The sequence below is a fragment of the Ailuropoda melanoleuca genome, chromosome 2, assembly GCF_002007445.2.
Source record: "Ailuropoda melanoleuca isolate Jingjing chromosome 2, ASM200744v2, whole genome shotgun sequence".
NCBI lineage: Eukaryota > Metazoa > Chordata > Mammalia > Carnivora > Ursidae > Ailuropoda > Ailuropoda melanoleuca.
The window spans coordinates 189,553-212,976 of record NC_048219.1 but is presented as its reverse complement, the minus strand read 5'-3'; the positions used below and the strand labels follow the sequence as shown (position 1 = coordinate 212,976).

The following is a 23,424-nucleotide window of genomic DNA, read 5'->3' as shown; positions in this document are numbered from 1 at the left end:
GCTGGGTCCTTGCCCCCCAGAATTGCCTTTGCTACATGGGCTTACATCTCTGATCGTTGTGTGTGTTCTTTATGAGACAGCATTACGTGGGAGTTCAGGACATGTGCCTGTGATCAGGGGCTGAGTTCTGCCTGTGCCACATGCCTTGGGCACACCAGCCCTCCTAAGCCTCAGCTTTCTGCTTCTCTAAAATGACAGTGAAGTATCTGATTGGTGGGGTCATTAGAAAGGTTAAATTTAAATAATGCACGTAAAGTGGTTTTTCAGACCAAAGCTGGTTTCCAGTTAATTTTCTCTTTCTTATTTTAACAGCTAATTTGTTTTTCTCTTATCCTTTTTTTTTCTTAGAAAGTCTTTGCTTCACGCAAAGAGTTGTTGGAATACGACCTGCAGCAGAGGGAAGCGGCCACCAAATCGTCCCGAACCTCTGTGCAGCCCACCTTCACCGCCAGCCAGTACCGGGCCTTATCTGTCCTGGGCTGTGGCCACACATCCTCCACCAAGTGCTACGGCTGCGCCTCCGCCGTCACAGAACATTGTATCACGCTGCTGCGGGCCCTGGCCACCAATCCGGCCCTGAGGCACATCCTGGTCTCCCAGGGGCTCATCCGGGAGCTCTTTGATTACAATCTTCGCCGGGGCTCTGCGGCCATGCGGGAGGAGGTCCGCCTGCTCATGTGCCTGCTGACTCGGTCAGAGCCTGCATCGGGACCGTTGGCCCAGTAACTCCTGCTAGCTCGGGGCTTGGTGGTAGCAGTGGTACTAGGAGCTTAGGGATGCAGAACGTGGCATTTGTCGCTGCTGGACAGGCTGGCTGACTTATTACGAGGGAGGAAGAGGGAGAGATGCCCAGGGTCTGGGTGAGCGAACTCCATGAGCATTTGAGACCAGGTTTCGTTGTAAATAGAATATTTGGCTTGTACTTCGTTGGTTCCAGTGAGGTTCCCTGAACAGAGTCTGGGTTCTGGGAGAGAGGAGAAAGGAGTAACCTGGCACTTGGGCTCCAGACTCACATGGAAGAGGCCAGTGGAGCAGTGGAGCCTAGAGATGATCGGCGTGTGATGTTCTGTGCCTTGAGCGTAGCTAACTTTTCTGAGCTGAGGTTTTCCTCATCTGAAAAACACTGATAATAGTAAATGCCTTGAAGACTTGTGGCGAGTGTGGAATGGAATAATTCCTGTGGGCGATAACTTGTATTTGTTGAGTACTTAGTATGTGCCGATGGAGTCACCAGAGCTGGTTTACTGAGTGTGTGGCAGAAGTTCCAGAACACGTTAGGTGATTGGTAACCGTTCCTTGCTCTGTTACTTGTTCACTCCCTCAGCAGTGTTTGTTGAGCGTCTGCTGAATGCCAGGCGCTGTTTGGACTCTGAGTGTGCAGTAGTAAGTGAAGCAGAGTCACTGCTTCCTGGGGCCTGCGGTCCAGGTGGGGAGCATGCAGACTTGCACAGTCTGGTGTCTGTCAGCAGATGCGATTGTGAAGAGAGGTACAGCGGGGGTGGCGCCCCGACTGTGGCAGGGATTGCTGCTGGGAGAAGATGGTCAGAGATCTCTGAGGGGTGATGTTGGAGGAGGCACGTGTGCCGTAAGGGGACGAGCCATGCAGATGTCTCAGCTGTGGCTGTGTGCGTAGGATGCGTCATCTGCAAGATCGAGAGGCAGGGCTGTGCCGGGGATGGTGGGGGAGCTGCCAGAGGCCTGTGTAGGTGGCGTGAAGGAGGCCACATGGGAAACGGGCAGGAGAACCAGGGGCTGCTGGGGTCCAGATCTTGGGCGGTCTTCTAGGCCATTGTGAGGACTTGGGGTTTTATTCAAAATGGGGTAGAAAGTGAGAAAGTGACCTGGTACAGTTTATGTTGTCATGACTAATACAGACGTTATTACAGTGGGGTGTCAGTAGGAAATGTGGGTACCTTGTGGGGGGTAAATTGGAGGCAGATGGAGAAGATGAGGAAAGTCTTGTGACCCATTCTGGCAGGGGACCGTCAGATTCAGAGGTTGGAGGATTCAGTGTCCTGGGCAGTGCCTAAGAGCCAGGAGATCTCCTGGCTGCTGGTCCTGCTCTCCCCTCAGTGACTGCTGTGGGAAACGTGGCTGCGGTGGGGACTCTGTCACAGACCCGGGTCTTGTGGGGCCAGTCTTGTGGTCAGGCCCCCGGGGAGGCCCTGGGCATTGAGTGCCTTTTCTCTGCGCTCCTTCAGGTGGGAAGGAGGGACACAGCCAGTGGTAGATAACAGGACTCCTATTTCTTTGCTTCTCCAGAGACAATCCGGAAGCCACCCAGCAAATGAACGACTTGATTATTGGCAAAGTCTCCACTGCCTTGAAGGGCCACTGGGCCAATCCCGATCTGGTGAGCAGGACAACCGCCTTTTGACTCCTTTCTCTCTCTCTTTCTGCATTCCCTCACTTTCTTTCCACCAGTGTCTCTGGGGTGGCTGGGGAGGGAGCAGCAGCCTGCAGAACTCTCACCCAGAATGACTGTCCCAGGTAGAGCTGGCCTCAGAGGGAGGAGAGAAACGTGTGGTTGGCCGGATGAAGGACAGGGGTCTCCATTCGTCCTTTCTCTCTTTCCTTCTTTCCTTCTTTCCTTCTTTCCTTCTTTCCTTCCTTCCTTCCTTCCTTCCTTCCTTCCTTCCTTCCTTCCTTCCTTCCTTTCTCTTCCTCTTTCTCTTCTTCCCCTTTTCCTTTTCCCTTTCCCTTTCCTTTCCCTTTTTTCTCTTTCTTTCTTTTTCTTCCTTCCTTCCTTCCTTCCTTCCTTCCTTCCTTCCTTCCTTCCTTCCTTCCTTTTTTTCTTTCTTCTTTTGAGATTTTATTTATTTGAGAGAGAGTGAGAGAGAGAGATCACAAGCAGGGGAGGGTGGGTAAAGGGAGAAGCAGACTCCCCACTGAGCAGGGAGGCTGATGCAGAACTTGATCCCAGGACTCTGGGATCATGACCCGAACTGAAGGTCAGGTCTGCTTAACTGAGCCACCCAGGCGCCCAACTCCTTTCTCTTTCTGGTGGTGCCACCGGGTACCAGACATCTTCGATTCGAGTTCCCTGAGCAGAGCTTGGATAAGCCCCAGTCCTGGGTCTCACTTGCAGACCCTCTTCTTCTCATGTCTCCTCCCGTTGGCCTTCTAGGCAAGCAGCCTTCAGTATGAAATGCTGTTGCTGACAGATTCCATCTCAAAGGAGGACAGCTGCTGGGAACTCCGGTTACGCTGTGGTGAGCTTGGGCCACATCTAGTTAGGAGCTTTTCAGAGAGGGGATAGGGGCTTCGGGTGCAATCCTAGCCACAGAGTTAGTAGGGTAGGGCAATCGTCATGGACAGCCTTGCTGGAGCCAGGTGCAAGGTGCTCTGTGACCACAACTCGGCCTGTCCTTCCTATCCCTAGCTCTCAGCCTTTTCCTCATGGCTGTGAACATTAAGACTCCTGTGGTTGTGGAGAACATTACCCTCATGTGCCTGAGGATCTTGCAGAAGCTGATTAAACCACCTGCTCCAACCAGCAAGAAGAACAAGGTATGCAGCGAGTCAGAGGGCAGGGCAGGGCGGCGGCCACCTCCCGCCCCGGCCAGCACAGTGTCCTGCCTTGTAAAGGTCTCTGCTATACCCTGCACTTAGCCTGCCCATGGCGGGGCACCAGCGCCTCCTTTGCCATGGTTCAGCAGACAGGAGTTGGGATTTTGAGAAGGAAGGTTTTTCAGAGGAAAGTCAGGAGTAAAATAAACGTGAAAATATAAGAGTTTAGAGCAAGGTGGTTTACTGGAGGGTTGTCTCTCCAGTCACATCAGAGGACTCGCAGCTCCCAGAAAGCACAGTGTTCTTTTCTGCCCCCGTGCCGTTGCCTGTGCAGCATTGCGCAGTGGTGAAGATCCAAGGCTCTGAAGCGGGCTTCTTGATTTCACATCCCAGCTCTTCTGTTTACTTGCCTTGTGACTTTGGGCAAGTTCTTAACTCAGGCTTCTCAGTTTGCCCGTCTCTGAGACGAGACCATACTGCAGTGAAGCGTTGTGAAGAATCAGTAATTGACCGGATCACATGCACCGAACACTGGCTCATGTTAGTCCTTAATGAATGCTGACTGCGGCTGCGTGCGATCTTCTCTGCGTAGGGTCTGCTCTCTCTGTGAGCTGCTGCTTAGAAGATCCAGTTCTCTGCTAGGCTGGCTGTGAGCTCCTTGAACCCAGGGACCTCAGTTTAGAAATATTTTTTAATGTCGAGAGCAGAGTGTAATATCTAGCAGATGATAGCCACTCAGTGAATCATTAAGTGAATGAGGAAAGCCAAGTTTTCTTTCTAAAATAAGCATAGCTGAGCCCCAGATTGATTTGCTTACTGCTTGTGGAAAACACCAGCCATAATTCTTCCTCTCGGCCATGACTGAGGCTCTCTGTCCCTTATCCCTCTGTGGTCCTTGGGCCATTTGACTCCTGCTCCATTTCCTGATGGAATCCTTTGATAGAAACAGAGTCTTCCATCATTGTAGGAAGGCTGCTTTCTGAGTGGTAAGCACTAGGGAGGAAGCTGGATCCTAAGGGTTGACCACATTTCCTTTGACTCCCACCTTCCTAGACAAAGGCAGGGCTGAGGGTACCCCTCTTCCTTCCCTTTGATGAGGTTTATTTCCCCTCAGAGCTCGTTCTTAGCAGATAAAATCAGTCCTTGATTGAAGAGAAAGCCCATCCACACATAACCATCACTTTTTCCTGAGTGAGGCAGCAGAGTTGCGTACCTTCTGAGCACTGGAGCCCCGGGTCAGTGTTCACGCTGTGCTTAGTTTTAGCCCAGAGAAAGCAGCAGTTCTCAAGATTTGGGCTCCCAGATGCCTGGGTATTTTCCAGACTCCTGGGGAATCTGTGAGGTCGAGGTTGGTTCATAATCCTCCTACGACCCTGTTTGCCCCTTGCGGTCTGGCGCCATTGGTGCTGATGGTGCACAGTCACCGGTGGGTGAGGCCGCCGGGGCCCCAGTGGGAAAGGCAGTGGCTCCCAGCTGCCCTCCTAGCCTGGCTCCCCACTGCCGTGCACTGTGACTCAGGGGCACCCTTGAAGTAGCAGAAGTGAATATTAGTAAATCTTGACTCTGGGGTACTCGTGTTTTGAATAGTCGGCGTGACAGTGTGGAAGCACACAGAAGCACTCCTGCCGCATGCCGAAATGTGGTGCTCGTCTTGAGAAGCTCGTGAGTGATGGCTTCAGGTGTAGGCTGAGCCCCACACTCTCCGTACAGAGCCCCTGCGTGCTTGGGAAAATGCGCGCCAGGCCACTTGTGGTTATTCAGAATCGGGGGTTTGGCAGACATTTTCTTGAGAAATGAATGAAGCAGGCCTGTCATGTCCAGAGGAATTGACATAACTCAGTGAGCCAGTATTTTCCGAGTGACCAGCACATGCTACAGAATCATACATGGGTAACAGATGAGTTTTAGTGTAATGGACTATGAGAAGTTTATCCATTGATTTCACCAGTAACTTACTGAAAGTATCAAAGAAAGAAACCTGCAATTAAGTGAGAAGACTGTTAAAACATTGTTCTATTTTCCAGCTATGTATCTGTGTGCAGCTGGGTGTTTTTCACGACCTTAACCCGAACAACATCTCCCAACAGTTTGAACACAGAAGCAGGTTGGGGAGTCCGGCTGTCTTATTAAGATAGTCATTAAGCAAATTTTCAAAAACATGAACTAGTGCTACTCCTTTATTTTTTATTTTTTTTTAAAGATTTTATTTATTTTTTGGACAGAGAGGGACACAGCGAGAGAGGGAAAACCAGCAGGGGGAGTGGGGGAGGGAGAAGCAGGCTTCCCGCCGAGCAGAGACCCCGATGCGGGGCTCGGTCCCGGGACCCTGGGATCATGACCTGAGCCAAAGGTAGACGCTTAACAACTGAGCCACCCAGGCGCCCCAATGTGCCACTCCTTTAGGTGATTTTTTATTTTGGAAACCTAAAAAATGTCATTTAGGTAAATAGGTAGTGGATTTATTCTTATTTTAAGATGAAATCAGTAAATATTTTAAGAATTTCTCATGCTTAATTTTTAACATGGTAAATATTGATAGATAGAACCACACGTACAAAAGCTATTTAGGGTCCTCAGTAATTTATTTATTTATTTATTTATTTATTTATTTATTTATTTATTTTTAAAAGATTTTATTTATTCATTTGACAAAGATAGAGACAGCCAGCGAGAGAGGGAACACAAGCAGGGGGAGTGGGAGAGGAAGAAGCAAGCTCATAGCGGAGGAGCCTGATGTGGGGCTCGATCCCACAACGCCGGGATCATGCCCTGAGCTGAAGGCAGATGCTTAACCACTGTGCCACCCAGGCGCCCCTCAGTAATTTTTTTAAAGAGTGTAGAGGAGGAGTCCTGAGGCCAAAAAGCTTGAGAATGGCTGGCTTAGACTGCTCTGTGGGTCTCTCTGCTGTCCACATTAGTTCTGTTCAGTAATGGCTCTTAAAATTCTGGAGAGTGCCCAGGGACTCCTTGAGGATTTACATTTAGGAAACTGAGTCAGGCTTGGGATAGGAACTGGCGTTTGAGGCCATAGGATGGTCTGTAGGAAGCCAGCTGCATCTTACCCTGCAGAGTCAAAGCAGTGACCATAAGCCCAGTGTGCAGATGCTGCTGCTAGCAAAATTGGGCCAAAACGTTTTAACAGGAACACATATTGGGGCCTAACTGCTACGAATGTTGATCCTTCTAATCTTGCTTTTGCGTATGTTCCTCTGGGGCCTCCGTGCCATTGTATTGGAGCCCAGCTCAGGTGTGCTCTGAAGCTCCCCACCCTGTTTGGCTTTCCCCCTGCAGGATGTCCCTGTCGAGGCCCTCACCACAGTTAAGCCATACTGCAATGAGATCCATGCCCAGGCTCAGCTGTGGCTCAAGAGGGACCCCAAAGCATCCTACGAAGCCTGGAAGAAATGTCTTCCGATCAGAGGTGTGTCTGTCTCTTCAAGCCTGGGGTAGTCAGGGCCTCTTACCTTGTCCTGACAGCCCTGCATTCCCCCCTTTCTGTCACTTCCTTTTCCTTACCCCTTGCTGGACCCCTGTGTCTGCCAGGGATAGATGGCAACGGGAAGTCCCCCAGCAAGTCAGAGCTCCGCCACCTCTATTTGACCGAGAAGTACGTGTGGAGGTGGAAGCAGTTCCTGAGTCGTCGCGGGAAGAGGACCCCCCCCTTGGATCTCAAACTGGGTCATAACAACTGGCTGCGGCAAGTGAGTGACCCCCTCCTTGGCCCTCTCTCCACTGCCCTGGCCCCAGGTGCCAAGCACTGCGTTTCTGTTCCTCCCCACGTGTCTGCTCTGCTTTTGCCTCCTTCCAGGTGGGAAGCGGAGGGAGGTTGTTGGTGCAGCCCCCAGGTGGTAAACTGGTCAAGACAGGATTTTTCTGTGCTTTCCTCATCAAGCTGGTGTGCTTGCCACTCTCCCTGGCCACTCACCAGAACTAAGCCTCGGTGCCACCCTCCCTTTTTCTCCTCCTGTCATCCCTACCTCCTGCTGTCCTCCCCTTCTTCATTCTAGCGAACATTGTGAAGGATTAAAGTAATTAAGGGCATCCATTGGTCCATGAGAAAGACACTGTTCGGTATAAGCATTAGCCTGTAGCTCTCCCCAGACTCGAGTTAATAGAAATTTGTGCTGAGGAAAATACATGCTGCCTTGGTTTCCTAGCTCAGTCATCTTAGGCGTGTTCTCCAGATTGCCTGGGGGAGAAACTTTCCATGAAATAGAGCGGCCTCGGTTGCATCTGGCATTAGCTGGTGGTTTTCACCTTTAACCTTTCCCTGGAGAGGTGCCCAGAGGCCTTCTGGAAGGCTGGGACAGGACTGCCCTGCTGGGGGCCTGGCGGGACCGGCCGTCACCTGAGCCGGGGCTTCTCTCCTGTGTTCCACAGGTGCTCTTCACCCCGGCGACGCAGGCAGCGCGGCAGGCGGCCTGCACCATCGTGGAAGCTCTCGCCACCATTCCCAGCCGCAAGCAGCAGGTCCTCGACCTCCTCACCAGGTACCGCTCAGGCTTCATCTGGGCCCGGCCTTCCCCTGTTCCTCGGGGAATCAGTAGGTCAGGGTGATGGAGGGCACACCTGGGCTCTGTACGCACACCATGCTGCGTACAAGAGCACAGAAACAGGAAAGGCCGAGAAGCTGAGCGGTCGTGCTGGTGGCGGTAGCGGAGCAGCGGTGCCAGCAGCTCGCGGTGGAGGTCTGACGAGCGTGTAGACGCGTGCGGCCCGCACCATCTCATCTCACTTTCATGGCGGCCTGCGCTGGCCGCGGCTGGGGGGCTGGTCCGCTGAAGGCAGGGATTGCCTTCAGTACCACGCCATCAGCCACTGAGCTCTGTGGTACACTTGCCTTCTTCTCGAGCCGCTCAAAACCACAGTCTCGCTGCCCAGATAAGCACCATTGCATCTTGGTGCCGGTTGGTTCACTGCACCATGCTCTTGTTGGGTGCACCGGTTGTCCCCACGTGTGGGGACTTCCCAAGGGAGACGTTGGGGGTTTTCTCAGGTGCCCAGAAGGAAGGAGGAGCCCAGGACAGCAGAGGACGTGAGGTGGGGGAGCAGGGGGGGACTGCTGGAGCCCCTGGAGCTGTGTTCTCACGGTGCCCTGTCTCTCTCGGGGCAGCTACCTGGACGAGCTGAGCATAGCTGGCGAGTGTGCCGCCGAGTACTTGGCTCTCTACCAGAAGCTCATCACTTCAGCCCACTGGAAAGTCTACCTGGCAGCTCGGGGAGTTCTGCCCTATGTGGGCAACCTCATCACCAAGGTAGCCGCCCCCTGCCCGGGAGAGTCCTTCCCCCATTCTGCTCTCACCACAGTCCCTTGACGTAGAGCTTGTGCTACTCTTCTTTGTAGAGAAGAAATATTTCTTGAAAAAATTGATCTTTGTGGCCCTGTGTATCATAAGGAGGTAGCAAGCTGCTGGGGGCATTTCGGCCATTCTGAGTCTTTAAGCCATCCCTTAACGTCATTGCCACTGTCCTTGGCTTCTTAGGAGTTCTGCAGAGGTTCTCATGGGAATCGGGGTGATGCAGGGGTGACTACATCAAGGGGTCATTGGAATAGAATGCTGACTGCAGAGTGCTTGCTGTTATGGGCTGCTGGACCACACCTAGAGGGGGCCGATGTCATCAGCAGTGCTATCACTAACTGTGCCTGTCGTCCCATGTAGGAAATCGCCCGCTTGCTGGCCCTGGAGGAGGCCACCTTGAGCACTGACCTGCAGCAGGGCTACGCCCTCAAAAGTCTTACAGGTAGACGTAGCCGCCAAGCCCTTTAGGCACCCTGGGTCTAGTTTGTGGGCTGACCTTAGTCCCTGGGGTGTGGAGGTTGACTCTGTTCGCTCTTGTGTTGACTCAGTACATATGTAAGCTCTGCATGTGCCTCTCGGGTGGGTTTATGTCTTTGAGCTGCTGTTCACCGTTGACCAGTTCACTTCCTTGAGCGCCTGCTCTGTGCTCGGAAGTTGCTTTGGAGTTGCTCATAACCTTTGGAAGATATGGACCTTCCTTGCCTTCGTTCTCATTCACAGCCCTCGCAGTAGTTTTTTCCTGTCCCTACAGGCCTTCTTTCCTCCTTTGTCGAGGTGGAGTCCATCAAAAGACACTTTAAGAGTCGCTTGGTAGGTACTGTGCTGAATGGGTACCTGTGCTTGCGAAAGCTGGTGGTGCAGAGGACTAAGCTCATTGACGAGACCCAGGACATGCTGCTGGAGATGCTGGAGGACATGACCACAGGTAGCACCGCCCAGCGGCCCGAGCCGGGGGCGCCCTTCCTGCTGGGGCACAGTAGCAGGCATCTTTCCACATTCAAGGGGAGAGCACAACAAGCTCTGGTTCTTGGAACTGTAAAATTCCAGAGCTGGGCTCAGTCAATTTAGACATTTTATTTATTAGTTTGTTGATGGGGGTGGGGGCGCCTGCACAAGCAGGCAGAGCGGCAGGCAGAGGGAGAGGGAGAAGTAGGCTCTCCACTGAGCAGGGAGCCTGATGCAGGGCTCTATCTCAGCACCCTGGGATCTTGACCTGAGCCAGAGGCAGGTGCTTATCCGACTGAGCCACCCAGGCGCCCCCTGTTTAGACATTTTATATTAAGCTCATAGAACAGAAGGAAGTATATGTCTTCAGATCGGTGTCTTTCGCTGGTTCTGGAAAATTCTCCACTGTCATTTCCTCAGTTGCCTTTGCCCCAGTCTGTCATCCTTGTGAAACCCGCTCTCTCCTCCGTCTCTCTTTACTGCTCTGTCATGGGGCCCATCTCACCATCTCTTTATGCCGACTCTTGGGGGTTTGTTTAGTTCTTTCATTTAGTTCATTAGTTTTTTCTTCAGTGTGTTAGCTCTTTAGTCTAACTGTTGAGTCCTCGTGGTTCTCTATACGTTTTATAGTCTCTTGTTTTTCACTCACTGTTCCCATTTCTCTTGTAGTTTGCAAACATAGCAAACATTTCTGTGTCTGGTAATTCTAAGGCTGGAAATATTTATCCATTTGATTTTGCTGTTATTCCACCTCTTGCTTCTGGTGCCTTAAATTTTTTTGTATTTTGTGATTTTTGACTCTGAGCTCTGAACTCACGTTTCAAGGCTTTATCTTGGAAATTCTTTTTTTTTTTTTAAGATTTTTTTTTAAAAAATTACTTTTATTTTAGAGAGAGAGTGAGGGGGGAGGGGCAGAGAGAAGAGGGAGAGAGGCAGACTCCCTGCTGAGTGCCAGAGCCTGACATGGGGTTTGATCTCAGGACCCTGAGATCACGACCTGAGCTGAAACCAAGTCACTTAACTGACTGAGCCACCCAGGCGCCCCACAGTTAGACCCTTTTGAAGCATATGTGTGCCTTTTCCTGTGACTTGAAGTTGTCTCTTTGGCTTGTAGAGGGCAGTCCAGCTAATCATTTTAAGACTGAAGCTTAAAGCTATAAGTTCCCTTTGATTTGCCTGGAATACAGTTAGGGTTATTATTTGACATTTTGGAGTACTTGTCTTGGGCAGGAGCATGCTAGCTTGAATAAAGCATAGTTCCTGTTCTTAAGGAGGTGATCACTCAGAGAGGAAGCAGGAGGTGTGCACAGTTCACCGTGGTGCACCGTGTAGACTTGGGTGCTGGGCCTTTCAAATGGAATGTGGTCTGAGCATCAGATCAGTCAGCTTCCAGTTTCCAGCTGAAATACTGATACTGCCAGGTAGGGCCTTTGAAAATTTGCCAGGAAGAAAGAACCTGTTGGTGACTGTGCTTCACGTAAAGTCTCATCGGGGTTTGTGTGTGTGAAGCTCTCTCCTAACTGACGTGGCCACTGATTTCTGGCAGGTACAGAATCGGAAACCAAGGCCTTCATGGCTGTGTGCATTGAGACAGCCAAGCGCTACAGCCTGGACGACTACCGCACGCCCGTCTTCATCTTCGAGAGGCTCTGCAGCATCATTTATCCCGTAAGCAGTGCTTCTGCCTGCGCCTCCGGGGTGTCTGTGCGCACTGTTCTGCCAGGGAGCCTTTCAGTCTCGGGCGGTCTGACCAGCTGTGGGCCGTTCAGTCTACATTTTAGAAAGCTGCACTGACAACACAGAGGCAGTCTCCTAATTTTCCTGCTTCTGATGATGGGAAATCCGATGACCTTCCTTGGTCTTATTTCCTGTAGATTTCAGGTCTAGATCGGTCTTAAAAATGGGGTCTGACCTCCCTTTGCTAAGATCCTGTTGCCTTAGCCATTCAGTATGGTATGAAAGAAGCAGTATGGAGCTAGAGTGAGAAGAAGTGCTCACTCTCTTCCTTCTTGTATTTGGTATGCGCACGCACACACACACACACACACACACACGAGTGTGTGTGTGTGTGTGTGTGTGTGTTTCCCTCGCCTAGCTATGCAAGAGTATGGTCTGTCCCAAAGATGAAGGCTGAAAAACACCAGCATCGTCAGTTAATGATGAGAACTCTTTAGGGTTAGGCACACCTGAGCGTTACATAATAGAAAGACTCTCTCCTGGACATGGGGGTCATCAGTGGCAGAGTCGTCCAGCCGCAGATGGGTTAGCATCACTTGAATGAGCAGGAGGAAGGTCCCCTCCCCTTGGTTCAGTAACACGGCTTTGATACGTTGCCCATGTGCTGATTGTGGTAGGCTCTCTCTCCTCCTCCACCCTTGAGTGTCAGAGGAGATGGCTTGATATTGAACACTATTTGAAGTGTATTTGGAATCAGTTCTTAGTTTCCTATCGTTTATGTCTTAAAATGTGTAAGGAGCTGGATGAGTTTGTGTTTCCCTCAGTGTCCATGGAACAAAGGAAGATGGTCTAAATCTGAAAGGCCTCTGCCATCCCTCTATGATGTTTTTATGCCATTCCTGCCAACGCATCCTTCTCTCTGTCCTTTAGGAGGAGAATGAAGTCACTGAATTTTTTGTGACCCTGGAGAAGGACCCCCAACAAGAAGACTTCTTACAGGGCAGGATGCCCGGAAACCCATATAGCAGCAATGAGCCAGGCATCGGGCCACTTATGAGGGATATAAAAAACAAGATTTGCCAGGACTGTGACTTGGTGGCTCTCCTGGAGGACGACAGTGGGATGGAGGTAACAAGCATAGGATGTTTCCGCCATGGTTAAGAACTGGGACTGGGGTCACATCCAGGCTTCCCCTACTTAGTAGCTGGTTAACCTTGGGCAGGTAGCTTGCTTCAGCTTCCTCCTCTATAAATGGGGCCAGTGGTTCTCCACCTACGTACCTTACCTGATGTTAAGGTTAATTACTTGTAAGGGCTCTGCCCAGTGCTTGGCATGTAGTAAGCAAATGGTTAGTGGCTATTGCTTGCCTCGGAGTAGGAGTTATTGTTCTTGTTGCTCCGACAGAGACTCCCCAGGGATTCCAAGTTAATTGAGCTTCCTAAAACTGGCACAGCGGCCCTTGTGCAGATTTCTGGCCCTGTATCTGGTACCTTGTAGCAGACGACCTCCAGGGTCTGGCCTTGTCATCTAGGGGTGGAAAGCATGTTGGGGCAAATAGAGAAAATGGTTTTTCTGGCAGAGCCTGAGAGGGACTCTGGGTAGGAGGTGGTCCTCAGCAGTGGTTTCTAACCTGGAGTCGCGGTTTGGGTTAAGGTGTGTTTGTAGCTTCTGAAATTGTGTCCCAGATTCTGCGTGTTGTGCACACACGTGCAGTTTTTGGAGTCGGGGAGTTGATGGGTCCAGAACACAAAAATGATGAGTTACGAACCACTGCCATGAAGGGCCCTTTGATCTTGAAATGTACTTGTCTTATAATTATTTGGAATAACAGCCTCATCTCCTCTGCTGTTCAGCTTCTAGTGAACAATAAAATCATTAGTTTGGACCTTCCCGTGGCCGAGGTTTACAAGAAGGTCTGGTGTACCACGAATGAGGTATGTGCTTGTTTTCTTGCTTGGAGGTGGGGTTTTACTTTTCTGACTTAGCATACTTGAACTGGAGGGAGCCGTTGTTAATTATCACCACCCAGCTGGTAACCGCGCTTCCGCAGCCGGCCTTCCCTCTTCGTGGTCATGGAGAAAACCAGTTGTCTTGTCCTCCTTTTGAGGCATCTGACCAGAGGTAGAAGGGCTTCAGGGGAGAATGAGCGCTTTGGCTGTGTGCAGCCGGGCTGGGTAGTGTCGGAGGAAGCGTGTGATGGGGGTTCTTGCTGTCTTGTACCCTTTATACTCGGGCACCTCTGGACCGACATGAACTCTCTGCTTTGAGGGACCTGCTCACTTGGAACATTTTCCAGTGGCAGCATCAAGGACCGAGCATGGTCCCTGTGTTACTAGCTGGGGAATTGAGACGCAAACAGGCAGTTCTTGAGGGGAAAGGGAAGTGAAGGAAACATGGCACTCTGGTTGTTTGGCCCCCTCAATACTATTTGACCTCTCCTAAGGGTCTCAGATATTCTGCTTCTCCTCTCCCTCCTCTTTCCCTGCCCCCCCTCCCCTGTTCCTTCCTTTCCTCTTCCTCCCTTTCCTCTTCCTCCATTTCTTTCCTTCCTTCCCTTTTCTTCCCATCCCTTTGTTAGGGGGAATTTTTAGTCAGTGAGTCAAACAAGTAATTGAAGTATGGCGAGCCAGTGTGCCATTGAAGCATGGTAGACTTTCTGTATTGAGTCCCACGTAATTCTGGAGAGTTTAAGACCCTACGTTGGTATTGTCTACTAGTATGTTTTGGCCTTCAATCTGTCACATATTTTTGCTTGTCTCCTTTCTGTTCTCCTGCTATGCTGGGAGTCCTGGTCAGTGGGTACTGTCAGTGGCAGAGGTCCACACAGAAGATTGCCACATCCAATGATCTTGTCCTTGGCACTTGACATCAAAACAGAATGGTACAGATTTGATCCCTGGTACAGAAAACATAAAGAGCTTATATGGCTACCCTTAGAAATGGTGGTATGGAACCCAAAGAGCATCCATAGGCAGCTTCCCTTTGGAACCACGAGGCAAGGTAGAAGTGGATGGTCACTGCCTTTCACATTAGCACTCAGTCCACCTAGGGGTTCTTCTGGCAAAGTCCAGAGTTTATGGTACCTTTTTATCAGGGCCTTCATTGACTTGCCTTTTTACTCTACCCTTCTGTTTCCCTGAGAAACAGCCTGTCTCCTTAGCTGCTGACTAGAGCCTGTTGTGTTTTCTTCTTGTTTTTGAAGATTTTATTTATTTATTTGAGAGAGAGAGAGCGAGAGCAAGGGAGAGCAAGCGCAGAGAGAGCAAGGGAGAGCAAGCACGTGAGCGGGGGGAGGGGCAGAGGGAGACAGAATCTCAGCCATACTCCATGCAGAGCACGGAGCCTGACACGGGGCTTGATCTCACGACTCTGAGATCATGACACGAGTCGAAATCAAGAGTTGGGTTAGGCGCCCCAAGCCCATTCTGTTTTTTGTGTCTCTGTTTCTGTCCTCGTTCTCTGGCTGTTCTGACTCTAAGTTCCCATTGGGTTCCCAGAGCTGGAAATACTTCTGCAAGTGGCCTGTCTGACAGGTTCTCTCCCACGAGTGTTTCCTTTCCTGAAGCTGAGCATGGGCTTAGAGGCAGGCCACTTGAATTAATGTGGTACCTGCTGTTCAACTTCATTTCATACAGGGTGACTTCAGACCCCTGCTTCTTACCTCCAAAGTGAGAATAATGTAGATGGGAGAGTGTCTAACTTAGTACCTGGTGTATAATGATGACCTGTCACAATCCTCCGATCTAGTAAAGTTTGCAAAAGACTTCTTTTTAATCGTTCCATCAAGTTAGAGGTTTTAACTTCAGTAACTTTGGAAGAGCTTGTTATATGGTTATGCGAAGACCTCAGGATTGGATTATGCTCTTGCTTTTGATTCCTGAGTGTTAAATCAGAGCTCTTTGATCTGATTGATCTTGCTTGTCCTGATTCTTTGGGAAGTAGTCCCCATTGGTTAGAATTTGTGCTCCCGAAGGAGGCACAGGCTTGGAATTTTCCAGTGCTTATCACTGGATAACTCTGAAAAGCTGCTTAACCTGGTGTAAGAGGATGATGTGAAGTGCTCTGTTAGCAGAGAACTTAGCACAGAGTGAAACACTCAGTACATAGTAGTGATCGTAGTTGTTACGTACACTTCCGATTGTGTTTATAAAATGCTTCACACAACTCCTGGCCTGTAACGTAGTAGACACTACGTAAGGTTAGCTTCCTTTCCCCTATGTGAGTTGCAGCACACTTGGACTCTAGATGTTGTGGTTAAGATCTTGAGAGAAATAGAAGAATGAGGGCAGGTGTTGAGTCCTTTGCATTTCCTGGGCCTGTTTACAAGCACCTTTGTCCACCTGCCTCTGCTCAGGGAGAGCCCATGAGGATTGTTTACCGCATGCGCGGGCTGTTGGGCGACGCCACCGAGGAGTTTATCGAGTCCCTGGATTCCACCACAGGTAGGCCCTTCCCACAGACACTGCTGCGCGTTGGGAGTGAGTGGTTCATGTCCTGGGATGTAGGGGTGTTCTGAACACACACTCTCCTGGAGCTCTGATCGGAATTGACGGGAGATGACTTCTCCAGCTGAGGAAAAGTGCAGGCATCTATGGCCTGATTCAGACCCCTTGGGAGTAAAACAACAACAACAGACTTGGGGAATAAAGTGCCATTAGCAACAAACTTGAGTTCAGATTTATTTTTAGCTTAGGTTTATTTGGGTTTTTTTGTTTGTTTATTTGGGGTTTTTTTGGTGGGAGTGGTTGCAGGGCTTGTATTTTCACATATTTGAGTAAATAATTGTAATTGGCTTTAGTCTCATAGTTTAATATCCAGTATTGATTCCCTTCTATTGTTATGCTTTTCTTGGAGATACAAAAGAGGGAACTAGCTGTCAACCTGGAAGAGGATTATCTGTTTTCTTTCCATCCTTCCCTTCCCTTCCATTTCTGTTTGGCTTCCCTCCTCCCTCAGATGAAGAAGAAGATGAAGAGGAAGTGTATAAGATGGCTGGTGTGATGGCGCAGTGTGGGGGCCTGGAGTGCATGCTCAACAGGCTGGCCGGGATCAAAGATTTCAAGCAGGGACGCCACCTTCTCACCGTGAGTTGGGGGCAACAAAGTGGGATCAGTCCTCTGCTTTGAGAGCGGCCCCTATGGAGGGAAGCTTGTGGCCACTGTGTGATGGAACCCTAGAGGGCGGCATAGTGCCACAACCTAGGGCCTGGCAGCCTCCCCGAGCCCTCTGTCCCCTAGGGTGTCCTGTGTGTCAACCCCCCGCCCCCCCCCCGCNAGCCAGTGCACTGGCAGCCGTTGGCCACATCTCTTCAGTCACCTGTGGAGCCAGTGCCTGCCCGTCTTTCCCTGCAAAACTTACTCGAGTCCATTATTATTACTGTTGCTTTTTAAATTGATTTTCTAGGTAGGTCTTTCATTTTTTTGGTAGGATCTTGTTTGGGTTTTCATCCGTCTGTCTCCTAAGGAGTAGAGGATCCCAAAGGCACCATAAATATTACTCTTATTTTTAGCTCCAGAGGATATGAGAACGTGTATTATTATAATCATGTTTTAAATGACCTATGTGAGGAATTTTTTAAAAAAAAAGCATTAAAAGAATTAAAATCTGAAAAATGTAAAACCCCATATATCAATAAAGAAAAAGTGTTACTTGAAAACTAACTAACTAACTAACTTACATGGTTCTGAGCTCCCACAGGCCATGAATTTTGGGATCTTTCTGTTTACTGTTAGAGTCTGAGTTAGTACTGGAATTTCCCTGAGACAACAGAGTGTCACCCGTTCCACTAGGAATTGGTGTCATTGCTATAGTTTTAGAGATGGTAGAGATGCCAAGCCCACATGGGCTATTGCCAGAGAACATTGCTATTTAAAAAGCTGGTCTGGGGGCGCCTGGGTGGCACAGCGGTTGAGCATCTGCCTTTGGCTCAGGGCGTGATCCCGGCGTTGTGGGATCGAGCCCCACATCAGGCTCCTCTGCTGTGGGCCTGCTTCTTCCTCTCCCACTCCCCCTGCTTGTGTTCCCTCTCTCTCTGGCTGTCTCTGTCTCTGTCAAATAAACAAATAAAAAATCTTAAAAAATAAAAAATAAAAAATAAATAAAATGCCGGTCTGGCCAGAGATCCTCCCCACCTTACCATGTCTCCTCAGGAAACACTTTTTCTTACTGTTCCCTGCAGTTCAGGAAGAGTACCTACTGATTGTACATGACCCCTCTCAGACATTTCTTTCTTGCTTATCCCTACGTTTTATACTGTGCGATGGCCTCTTGGATTTTGACTGACTTTTCTTGGCAGGTGCTCCTGAAGTTGTTCAGTTACTGTGTGAAGGTGAAAGTCAACCGACAGCAGCTGGTGAAGCTGGAAATGAACACCTTGAACGTCATGCTGGGGACCCTAAACCTGGTAAGGAGTATGGGCCGCAGACAATAGAGTGAACCTCAGAAGTCTTGGGGTGGGGAGGGGCATGTCACCTCTGAGCTCAGATGAAATGGGTTTGTGGCCCTTTTAAAACCTTTTATTTCTGTCTGACTGGCGTCAAGGCATGGATCGTTTAAATTGTCTCTTTTCCTGCTGGCTCACCTTTGTGCTGCTGCCAGGACATGCAAGAACTTTCCCGGTTCCTTTCCTGAATTCAGATCAGAGATAAGAGGAGGTTAGTCTATGAAACAGTCCAGACTGCACAGCGTTGGAGAAGTAATGCTAGTGTCCTCGGGACAACCAAGATAGAGATCTGGAACATCATGATTTCATTGTCTGCAAAAGTCTACACACTTGTCTGTCTCTCTCTCAACACACACACACACACACGTCTCTGGCAAGAAGACCATGAAGGACATTGGTGAGGAACAGATCCCATCAGCAATGAGTGGTTGTAGTTTTATTCCCACAGTAACTGGGTCGTCTCCTACAGGCCCTGGTAGCTGAGCAAGAAAGCAAGGACAGTGGTGGTGCAGCTGTGGCCGAACAGGTGCTTAGCATCATGGAGATCATTCTGGATGAATCCAACGCTGAGCCCCTGAACGAGGACAAGGTGCGTGGGGCCAGTCTCTCTGCAGACACAGGGAGTACATACTGTATCTCGTTGCCAGCAGCAGGCTTGTTTATGTGTCCAGTTGTGTCCACCAAGAATGATTGAACTCACGTGCTCTGGTCATAGAAATGACAGAGCTCAGCTAATGGTGACATGATGGCATTGAAGCCTGAAGTCTGTGGATTTGGAGGAAACAAAGCCGCTAAGGATATTCTTTCACTCACAAGCTGCTCACTAATGGAATGCTGGCATGTTCCAGTTGATAGACCGGGCCTTAGCCCAGCCCCTCATTGTCCACTTGAGGGAACTCCAAGCCCAGAGAAGTAAAGGGAGCTGTTCAGTGTTCCGTAGTTGGCTACTGCAGAATCAGCCCGAGAACGTGGGTCTCCAACTCCCCGGTTCAGTTTCTCTCCACTGATTGCACCCTTGCCTTCTCCTGTCCCTGTTGGTACTCAGGTGTGACCAAGTGAGTATCGGGCAGCCTGCATTCCCATGGGGGACGGGAAATTGTGTTAACGTTTTTGACTGCCTCACCTGAGGCTATGAACAGAGCCACATGGAGACTTAGAAACTAGTAGCAAGTGGAACTCACACTGTTCGTTATTCCCCAGGAATTGCTGAGACAGTTTTTCTAGGGCTGCTTCTGATGGAGGTGGGTGACATCTCGGGTTCAGATACCGGCTGACCAAAGTCCCTACCCCGTTACTGAGCCTTCTGTCCTCTTTCTGCTTCAGGGCAACCTCCTTCTGACGGGTGACAAAGATCAGCTCGTGATGCTCTTGGACCAGATCAACAGCACCTTCGTTCGCTCCAACCCTAGCGTGCTCCAGGGTCTGCTTCGCATCATCCCCTACCTTTCCTTTGGCGAGCTGGAGAAAATGCAGATCTTGGTGGAGCGGTTCAAGCCATACTGTAGCTTTGACAAGTATGTGCTTGGATTTCAGGTGGCTACGTGAGGGTCCTCACCAGTATACCCTGAGCTAGTTCTGTGAGACTTAGAAGAATCACAATTTCTGTTAGATTTTCGTGTGCCTGTCTGGCCTTTAAGGGGTTCGTTGTAAGTGGGGAGTCAGTATGTTGTGTTACATTGGCTCGGCAGAGGGGGTGAAGGGGCTGGGGAGATGGGACAGAGGCATGACAAGATGAGGAGAGTCGTGTGAGAGAATGTTGGGAGTCTGGGGGACGTAGCAGGTAAGAAGGAGTGGCAGGAAAAGATCAGTAGGCTCCTCGTGTCATGCCAAGAAGTCTAGACTTGATCCTGTAGACTGTTGAAGATCGTTAACCAAGAGGACAACATGATGCACGTTTGTCATCTCCTTCACACCCTGGGGCTCTGCTCTGTACTCCAGGTATGATGAAGACCACAGTGGCGACGATAAAGTCTTCCTGGACTGCTTCTGTAAGATCGCAGCTGGCATCAAGAACAGCAGCAATGGGCATCAGCTAAAGGATCTGATTCTCCAGAAGGGAATCACCCAGAGTGCACTGGACTATATGAAAAAGCATATTCCCAGCGCCAAGAAGTAAGAAATAGCTCTGTCGGGGGCACTGCTTTCCTTCCCTCTTCTGATTCCTTTTCTCCTTCATCGCTGTGGCCTAAAGCTTCACGTAGTCCCCTTTGGCCCTCCTTAGGGTCTCCCTGCCCTTCCGGAAACTATCACGGTGACCATTCAGCCACTGCAGAGCCCTCTGGGGCCGGGAACGGGTGGCAGCTTGTTGGTTTCTGTTCAGAGTACTCACTTCTATCCAGCTGCCAGCTGAGCTAGGTGATGCTTTGTGATTCTTGATGGTCCCCTTGAAGGGTCACGTTTCAGCAAGCCAGAATAGAATCAACAGCTGGTTTCTAGATAGGCTTTGCTCCTCCGGCCTGCTAATCAGCTGCTTTTCCTTTGCAGTCTGGATGCTGACATCTGGAAAAAGTTCTTATCTCGCCCAGCCCTGCCATTTATCTTGAGGCTTCTTCGGGGGCTGGCCGTCCAGCACCCTGCCACCCAGGTGAGTGAGTAGCCAGCATGCCTGTGGACCTTACTCTGGAGGCAGGATTCTGGTGAAGAAACCACACATTCTCGTCTCATCTGCCGTGGCTGAATAAAGAGAACCACCTCAGTTAGCCTCAGGATGTGACTGCCCCTAGCATGTAAGACCCCTAGAGTAGAGCAGACTCTCAGGTCATCTGGTTCAGCGCTGTGTGGAGAAGAGTAAGCTGTACTTGTGACTTCCTCTTTTGACTCATTGTTATATGTGTCAGCTGAGCAGGTATGGCTGGCCAGAGTGTAAGACAATTTTGATTTCTGATTGTAGTCATTGGGGTCATTTGGGACATATATAGTACCATCACCACCATTTCCTGCTCTGCTTCAGGCAGTTGGAAACTTTGTTCTCAGACCCACCATTTCATTCTGCCGCTCATCCTTAATCTGTCTCCACTGAGCTGAAGTATCTGGGACCCCCTCACAAACCCTGAGTGGCTCAGACAGGTGGCCAGGCTGGAGTTTTTCTAAATTAAACTTTTCATTTTGAGATAATTGTAGGTTTACCTGCAGTTGTTAGGGAGAAATCCCATGTACCCATTTCTCGATGGTAACTTAGTACAAAACCACATCCAGTATATAGTCGGGATATTGACCCTGATGTAGTCTGGACTCACGAGTTTGTCGTCACAGAGATCCCCCTTGTTCCCTTTTATACCCTCATCCACCCTGCCATGAACCCCTGGCAACTCCTGGTCTGCTCTCCGTGGCTATAATCTTGTCACTTCAGGAATGTTCTGTATGGCATCAGACAGCATGTAGCCTTTTGGGGTTGGCTTTTTTCACTCAGCATCATTTTCTCCGGATTCATCCCGGTGATGCGTATTGATAGTCTTTTCCTTTTGATTGCTCAGTAGTGTTCCGTGGTGTGGGTTCCACAGGCTACCTCGCCATTCACCCGTTAAGGAACACCTAGATTGTTTCCAGTTTTTGGATGTTACAAGTGAAAACACGTGCCGTTGTTTTGTGTACACGCAGAAATCTTCATGTCTCCGGGATAAATGCCCAGGCATGGAGTTGCTGGGCTATACAGTAGTGGCGGGTTTAGTTTTATTAGAAACTGCCAAGCTGGTTTCTAGAGTGAGCGGCTGCCAGTGTGTGAGTGAGCTGCTGCCCCTACATCCTCACCGGCTTCTGGTGGCACTTAGCCACGATAGGTGAATGGTGCTGTCTCAGTGTAATTTTAATTTGTATTTCCCTAATGGTTAATGGTGCTGTACATCTTTCCATGTGCTTGTTCTGCATGTCTTCTTCAGTGACCTGCCTGTGCATATCTTTTGCCCGTTTTCTAATTGGATTTTTTTAATGTTGAGTTTTGAGAGTCCTCGGGGCTGGTTTTTTTCTGCCTGTGGTGTTCTGCATTGAATGTAATCCCACGTTCTCATTTGGTGATCGGTTCTGATAGCTCATTCCAAAAGTAGGGTAGGGTAGCTTGGCTATAGGATTCTTGTGTCTCACCCAGTCTCTGTTGTTTTACACTTTTGTTCAGTTCAGTGGGGATAGTCATAATTAGCACACCTCTGTGGAGGTAATTTTTCTTACATGGGAGTCTGCACATATATTAGTTTCTGTGTTCTTGTAACATCTGTTTTATGTGCGGGTGAGTCCAGGAGTGGGGCTGTGATGTGACCGAGCTCGGGTCAGCTGATTCCCAGGCTTCTTTGTAGTTACTAGGTCAAATTACTTTCTTGAGACTAAGACTTCATTTAGTGAGGAACTCGGCATTCACACTTGTGACCGTTCACTTCCTAGCAACACATTTTTGTTTAGTGCTTGTTGTGGACCTGTGCTGTGCAAGGCGAGGCGACATTGGCAACCAGGGTGGTCACAGCCTGTGCCTCCTGTGGGAGCTCACTGGCGGAAGATAACGCCATGTACCCGGTGATAAGTGCAGTGTGAAAGGGGACAACGGAAGGAGGATGCTTTAGAAGAAAGTATGGCACCTGCTAAGGCTCAGGAGCCAAAGGTGTTGGAAGCACTTTGGGGTTGGCGGGGGGTGGGGGAGGTGTCGCAAGAGCTGACCCCGATGCAGCATGGGTCCAGGGCACATCCTCCAAGGAGAGGAGTATGCATTTTCTCCCGAGGGCTTTGACCTGGGCCGTGAACTAGAAGGAGGGGAGATGACAGATGGGAGAGATGGTTGGTTGCCTTTTATCATAACCTAGGTAAGAGGTGAAGGCAGCTGAGTTTTGGGGTGGGTGACCGGGGAGTGGTGGTGCCCTTGAAGGAGAACCTACGAAGTTTGAAGCAAGTCAGGAGACTGCGGACACGCATCTGCTCACCCAGTGAGAGTGCAAGCTTCAGGAGGGCGGGTCTTTGTCCCCCTGGCACCCAAAGCACGGCTCCTGCCGATGTGTGCACGCACAAGCACGCAGCTACCGCCCAGCGTGAGGAGGTCGGGGTACCTGTGCAGTAGTTCCGTAGACACTCGCACCGGGGGCTTGGCATTTAGGAGCAGGAGACGGGAGGTGACCTGTGGTTTTGCTGAGGTGCCGGTTGGAAGCGTATCTGCTATGAGGGCAGGTTTATGAGCCAGTGAGTGATCTTAGTTGAGTGCTGAGCTTTCGCATTGCAAGTTGGTTCTCTTGTTTGCCATTTATTATCAAATCCGTACCATAGTAATCAGCGTTAATACACTTGTGCAGGGGGGCGGGGAGGTTTTGGTGGTACTGCGCTCCTTCTCCACTCACCTGGAGAGCTTGGTCGGACCTGCCCTGCCTTCTGTGTTCTGTTCTCCCACCCACATGGCGCTGTCATGCAGTGACTACCAGCCTTCTCAAGCACAGGGGTTTCTGGGTGATATCTGTTTTTTTTTTTTTTTTTAAGATTTTATTTTTTTTGTCAGAGAGAGAGAGAGCACAAGCAGGGGGAGCGGCCGAGGGAGAGGGAGAAGCAGACTCCCTGCTGAGCAAGGAGCCCAATGCGGGACTC

At 50.0% G+C, this 23,424-nt stretch overlaps 1 protein-coding gene across 8 annotated transcripts in view; it reads left to right on the top strand.

The window, feature by feature from the left end:
• Positions 1-23,424, top strand: part of UBR4 (ubiquitin protein ligase E3 component n-recognin 4) — a 122,493-nt gene that overhangs the window by 84,659 nt on the left and 14,410 nt on the right. For all 8 annotated transcript variants that reach the window (XM_034645277.1, XM_034645291.1, XM_019795725.2 and 5 more), the window contains 20 exons: positions 349-692; positions 2,263-2,353; positions 3,128-3,212; positions 3,383-3,510; positions 6,802-6,931; positions 7,054-7,211; positions 7,891-8,000; positions 8,624-8,765; positions 9,171-9,252; positions 9,562-9,735; positions 11,302-11,423; positions 12,363-12,560; positions 13,286-13,366; positions 15,787-15,874; positions 16,389-16,516; positions 17,728-17,835; positions 18,344-18,463; positions 19,198-19,388; positions 19,813-19,986; positions 20,359-20,458. In XM_034645277.1, coding sequence (XP_034501168.1) covers positions 349-692; positions 2,263-2,353; positions 3,128-3,212; positions 3,383-3,510; positions 6,802-6,931; positions 7,054-7,211; positions 7,891-8,000; positions 8,624-8,765; positions 9,171-9,252; positions 9,562-9,735; positions 11,302-11,423; positions 12,363-12,560; positions 13,286-13,366; positions 15,787-15,874; positions 16,389-16,516; positions 17,728-17,835; positions 18,344-18,463; positions 19,198-19,388; positions 19,813-19,986; positions 20,359-20,458 — 2,754 coding nt within the window. The remainder of the gene's footprint in view (positions 1-348; positions 693-2,262; positions 2,354-3,127; positions 3,213-3,382; positions 3,511-6,801; positions 6,932-7,053; positions 7,212-7,890; positions 8,001-8,623; positions 8,766-9,170; positions 9,253-9,561; positions 9,736-11,301; positions 11,424-12,362; positions 12,561-13,285; positions 13,367-15,786; positions 15,875-16,388; positions 16,517-17,727; positions 17,836-18,343; positions 18,464-19,197; positions 19,389-19,812; positions 19,987-20,358; positions 20,459-23,424) is intronic.